Consider the following 6,000-nt stretch of genomic DNA (forward strand, 5'->3'; position numbering starts at 1 on the left):
ATGTGCAATACCCTCATCTCCACATATACAAAGTGAAATTTTAATGATGAAATGTAGAGTATCTGTGTTTCTATTAGTGAGATCACAGCATAAAACCAGCACACAGAACACATTCTGTGATTCCATTAACGTACAGTCTGCATGTATAATTCAGACAGCTGGCATACACTAACTCGCTCTCTCTTGATGACTGTCCAGTTATCAGACTGCTGTTCGTGTCTTGACTCTTTCTCGCTTTATCCATCTATCAGTCTCTCTTTCTATCTCTGTATCCATAGTTACGCAGACAGTTTTGCCCATCCCTGCCTCAACCAATTGTTCAGGGATTGAAGCTTGAAGGAAGTAGGTCAGCCTGTGTTGCACTTGGCATAAGGTAAAGGCAGCCGAGGCATTAAAATACCAATTTTGGGTTAATATTCACCCAACCTTCGAGCAGGGACCGTAACACAATCCATAACACAGACTCAATGAAATGGGAATTTTTTTATGATGGGGTAGGAGGTGGAGATATCGCTTTGTTAAAAAACAGCACAGTCACCCAGACTAGTGGGTGAGAGGGTTTAATCATGGCTCCAGACTGTGAGAGTAAAAGAGACCAAAAGAGTCACAAATGTGGCAAAAAAAATAATAATTGGAACAGCAATTTAAAATCTTATTGGCGTTGCACAACAAATAACAATGGTTTATGAACAAGTCTTTTTTAAGAATAAGTCTCCATCTTAAAAGGTATCGCTTTGAATCGATCGAACCACTGACTCGTTAATAAATAAACTGCAAATTATTTTTCGTCATGTCTAATTTGAAATGAACAAAGACGTTACTGTGATGTGTTCATTACCGATTGTGTGTTCATATGACAATGACATTTCTAAAATTACACATTCTGAACAGAATTTATAGTAAATGGTTTTCTAAGTAAAAAAAAAAATACATAATTATAATTTGTATATAGCACAAGTAGAATAAGAATCATTGTGACATTATCAAATTGGAAAGCAATTTTATAAAAAACATAATTAGGAAATCAAACCAAAGGCATCTTAACACAACCGAGTTAAAGGGGACCTATTATGCAAAATTGACTTATATATTGTTTTTGAACATATTTGTGTCCGCAGTGTGTGTACAGAAATCTGAGGTATATTTTAACAGACTGCTGAAAGCTACAGAACACAGAAACAACTGGATCCAGGCAGCGAAAGGTGGATTTATAGTTATCATTGTGTGTCAATAAGCTGAATTTAGGGGTAAAATCATACCCTATATATTGTATTGTTATATATTGTATTGACAAATCATCAATTAAATATTTACCCTTGTATATTCTGCATAAATGGATGCATTTAAATTAACACTGACAAAAAACTATACAAGTTTTAGGGCTAGACAATATGATGATATATATAACATTGATATAAGTGATGTCATGGATTTAGACCTACCTATATTGTATTTATATAATGTGTTCACAGGCAAATTTGCTTTATGTATTTCCCTAAAATTTGTATTTCATCAAAAACAGGCACATTTAAATGTCATGAAACATGATTCCTGCCTGCATGTCAATATCCATGGATCACTGGATCTTTGGTAAGTTGTAAGTTGTAACGAACACTAAATCGAGTTTAAACTGATAATCGTTTGTATTACTGGCGTTTTCGCAGTATCCCCTATTAAATCCAGTCATGCAGCAGCTCTTCTGCCACTCAGTCCGACTGAGGTGACGTGTTCCAGCGGGAAAATGACATCAATGCACACCCTCTATTGTGGTAAAAATCCATCCATTCCATTTGTTATTTTCCCCATAAATCTGAAACAGTGTCTCAAAATGAGCTGTTGAGGAATGTGGTGTGCTGTCACATTGGAACAAGCCCTGCCCACGACGACTGGCACGGAATCTGCCCAATTATCTTAGCTCCTCACCAGAGCATTTAACAGCAGCATTAAGTAAGAAATGTATTCTTTATAAAGCTACTAAAGTTATTCAATTCAAATCAATTCAAACAGATTTTCTGCTTTTCTTTTGTTGTTTGAATCGCATTAACATCATATACGGCAATAGGTACTATGTATTACAATGCTTTCACTTGAATACATGGATCTAATATACACATGCGATTTCTTTCCCTGCGTTTTACGTTCACAGACATAACCGACTGTGTTTATGTGAATTTCAGGTGTTCTTGCCAACCTTGTGTGTATTTGAGGGTCTAAGCACATTCAGCACAGAAATTCGATTAATACTACTTACGGCACATGGCATCTGACAGCCAGCTTTCTGTGCACGTGCTTCGGGTGTGTGCGCTCAGAAAACCATAAACTGATACTTAATAACTGAAAATAATAACTTTCATGATGATGAAGAACTGCAAAGTCACGTGAGCGTGATCGCGAGATAGGGATGATCATCAAAACCAAACATTTTGTTACAGATGTTTGTTTTGTTGTTGGCAGAGTTTCTGAGGCATGAGCTGTAAAGGCTCCGCCCTCTTTTGGAAAGCAGGGTGGGGTGCAGCAGCTCATTTGCATTTAAAGATACACGCATGTTTTTTCTTTCACTCAAAAAAATGGCATTTACAACATGGTATTATAAATGATCTGTGGGGTATTTTGAGCTGAAACTTCACAGACACATCCTGGGGACACCTGAGGCTTATATTACATCTTGTAAAAGGGGCATAATAGATCCTTTAAGACTGCTCTATGCCTGCTCAAAATTCAGTGTAAAGACGCAATGCTGCATAAAATCCAGACTAAATTATGCCTACTCAGCCTCTGGTATCACAGTATACAGCTGTAATTGTGTTACAGTTCAGAGGCACTTCTGTGCCACCTGTGCAATGTAAATTTTACAATAGTGCTAAAAATAAGCATTTTAATTTTGATATTATTCACTCCAAAAAGAAAATACAAGAAAAAGGTCAAGTGGACACTTTTCACTTTTTTTCTAATTTCTAGTAATTTGAGCGATTCTTTTGAGTTTTAGGAGCCAGAGATTCCCTGGTCATTAATCTGGAGCCCCATTTTTGCTTGATCAAATATTGTGATTGGGTTATAGAGAAACATCAGTGGGATCCAGACAGCTGAGACAAACAATACAAGCTGTGAGGGATTTTATGGAACATAAATGCATCCTCATCATCAAATCAGCATAACATATCAGTCTTAGAGTGCAAACATTAAGATAATTGCCCTACACATCAACTTCCTTTTCTGTAATCAACCCAGATTGCACAGTAAATCATTACATCAAGTCTAAATCATAAAAACATCATCCATACCATACAACTTTTATATGTGTATATGCGTCTTTGACAAACATCTGAACACACCTGCACTCCACCACCATTAAACCACAAACACTCTTGACAAAGAGCTGACAGCAGTCATCACTGACAGTAGTGAGTAACCAGTAAAGGCAGGCAGCCAGTAGAGAGCTGAACTCACTAGACCTCATTCATTTAGCATCCACAGGACAGAGCAGACTGAACCTTTTGCTGACTAACCACTTCCCAGGGCCCCATCTATCTACAAAGCCTTCAAACTCCCCCTGAAGTGGACCTATGTGATCAAACCAAACCAGTGACGTAACTGTTTCTATTCTTACTGGGGCGATCCTTGCCTCCAGGGAGCATGACGTCTGCTGCTAACGTGAGCAATTGTAAAATGCTACTGCTTCTAAAAATAACAATGGAGCAGCAAGACTCATAAAGATAGGAACAATGCTTAGTAATTCAGTATCTTCTCAAGGTCAAAAATGCTACTCAAAGTAGTGTTGCTTATTTACTATTTGGGTGTTAGGGCAAGGCTCTTGAGAGCCCACTTTTATACCAGATTTGGTTAGACAGTTACAGAAAGCTAATTTGATCAAGATAATAATAAAGTTACAAGCACTTTTAAAATCCTGCTACATTTACTCGTACAATAAAATTGGCATGCCCTTTATATAAATATTTTGACTGTTATATCACTCCCAGAAACTCCCAGTTGTGAGCCAGTTTGCTCTAAAATAGCACATAATGCTAGCATTTAATATTCAAAATGTAACATGTAAATGTTGTGTTGTCAATATTATAGTTAATTTAGTATTTTGTATATGGATACTTAGGCACAGTGTATTTTTTTCTATGCATTGATTGCATATCGCATGCACAGTAGGGTCCCAAAATCTGCAAACACAAACGAAAAAGCATCTATTTTGCTTTTTTTTTTTAAATAACATTTTTCCATTACAAATAATATTAGCAGCATACTAATTAGTGAAAAACAGCAATTGAAAAATGAACATTTAATCAATCTGAAAAGGTGGTTTCAGACTTTTGGATTCCACTGTATATTAAAAAATTACTTTTTGCTTTGCAGCCAGTGGCAAAGAATGCTATTAGTAATAATACCCATTACATTTGGGTATTTACATTAAGGTTTTCTGTGCAACTGGGCACAGATTCAATTTTTTGCTTTCGCAACATTGCATTTACCCCTCCCACGAGGATATATAAAGGTTACTCTGCTCCTACAAACGTATTAAAATTAGCCCTCTGGAGATAAAAATGACAAAACTGCATGATAACTAGCACTAACATTTTCATTCAGGGCTGGATGGTGAACACCACAGTACTTTAGTCCTTGAAGCACCAGGAGCATGTTTCCTGGTAGTTAAAGGCCAGTGACATGTCATAAGGCAGACATTTTGCATATTGCATGTTTGTTTAATGTACCTGAACGTTAGAGGGGGTTGAATTTCATCTGGTTCAGTACACTCTGATACACAACAGGGATAAAATGGTTATTTTCTCAACATCAGCACCAGCTAACAATCTCACCCTGCTAACAGGTTGCCTGAGATGTGTGGTCAAAGTCAAACTAGCATGCGTTGTTCAGACAACAACCTGTTAGTTTCCTAAACAACCTGTTAGTAGGCTATGTGATCGACTGTCAACACAACTTCCTTTAAGCTATTTGGCTCCGCCCACATTGTTTCAACAGATTTAGAAAATTGTTAAATATTTAGATGGCCAAATCGTGCTGAAGCAGTAGCATATTACAGCCATGATAAACATTTTATTTGCCTGTAGACTGTTTATGCAATAGGCTACCTCAATCCGTACTGACACCCGCCTGCTCGTGCATCTCTAGCGATGTTTAAACAAAAAAAGCAAGGCCTGAATAAAATAATAATACTTTTTTTTTCTTCTTTTTTTTAAACGCGATACGTGTAAGACAGTCTTACCGGTCCCCTCCGCTTTAAAGTCACGTTCTTCCACAGGAGAAGGTGTAGCTGGTGAAGAAATCCCATTTTCGATGAGTTGGAGAATGAAGTCACAAATTATAATCTATTCATCACAGTGTTGTTGTTTTGAGATTCCGCTTTATTTGCATTTTGTCCTCCCCGGCGTGTGACAAAGCCAAACATCCTGAAATAACAGGGCTGGGTTTGTGATCAGCTCTTTTGGTAGCAAGCAGATACAGATATTCGCATCTCATTAAGCAGTGGGCGGATACCCCTGTCAGCTTTGGCCAAACGTAGCGAGCGAAGGTTTCTTATTGTTATAGTAGCCTAGCCTATATTGAGCTCTTCATTGAGCGCGCGACCGATGTGTCAAGTAGATCAGATGTGATTTTATGGTAATCTAGCGGCTGCCTCAGCTGGATTACTGATGCGCTGTTGAATCCTCATCATTCTGCGACGCTGGGCTATTTATAGAAACTCCATCGATGTGAGAACATTTTAATCTCCTCATCTTTAGCTTTACTTCTGGGACTGAGGTAAATCCCTCCTGGATGGACAGATTTATCCGAGATCACAATTTTTTTTTTTTTTTTTTTTTTTGTGGCTGTCGTGGATTGCATGAAGTCTTTGTTCAGTGTGTTATTATAGCGAGTTACCCTTGAAAAGAGTTTTGAGAGTGAGAAAAGCGAATGGCACCCTCTACAGCATGGCACTGGTTTCATCAGTATGCGGTTGGAAATAAATAGCACGACTACAGTTCCTACAGGAAT

General features: G+C 37.7%; 1 protein-coding gene across 1 annotated transcript in view; it reads right to left on the reverse strand.

Moving 5' to 3' along the window:
- abca2 (ATP-binding cassette, sub-family A (ABC1), member 2) overlaps positions 1-5,763 on the reverse strand; it is a 61,949-nt gene extending 56,186 nt beyond the window's left edge. Inside the window, exon 1 of the mRNA XM_081365565.1 lies at positions 5,231-5,763. Within this exon, the coding sequence (XP_081221691.1) occupies positions 5,231-5,296 (66 nt within the window). The 5' untranslated portion in view covers positions 5,297-5,763. The remainder of the gene's footprint in view (positions 1-5,230) is intronic.
- Positions 5,764-6,000: the final 237 nt, after the last annotated feature.

Source organism: Scardinius erythrophthalmus (assembly GCF_964197995.2).
Source record: "Scardinius erythrophthalmus genome assembly, chromosome: 5".
Classification (NCBI taxonomy): domain Eukaryota; kingdom Metazoa; phylum Chordata; class Actinopteri; order Cypriniformes; family Leuciscidae; genus Scardinius; species Scardinius erythrophthalmus.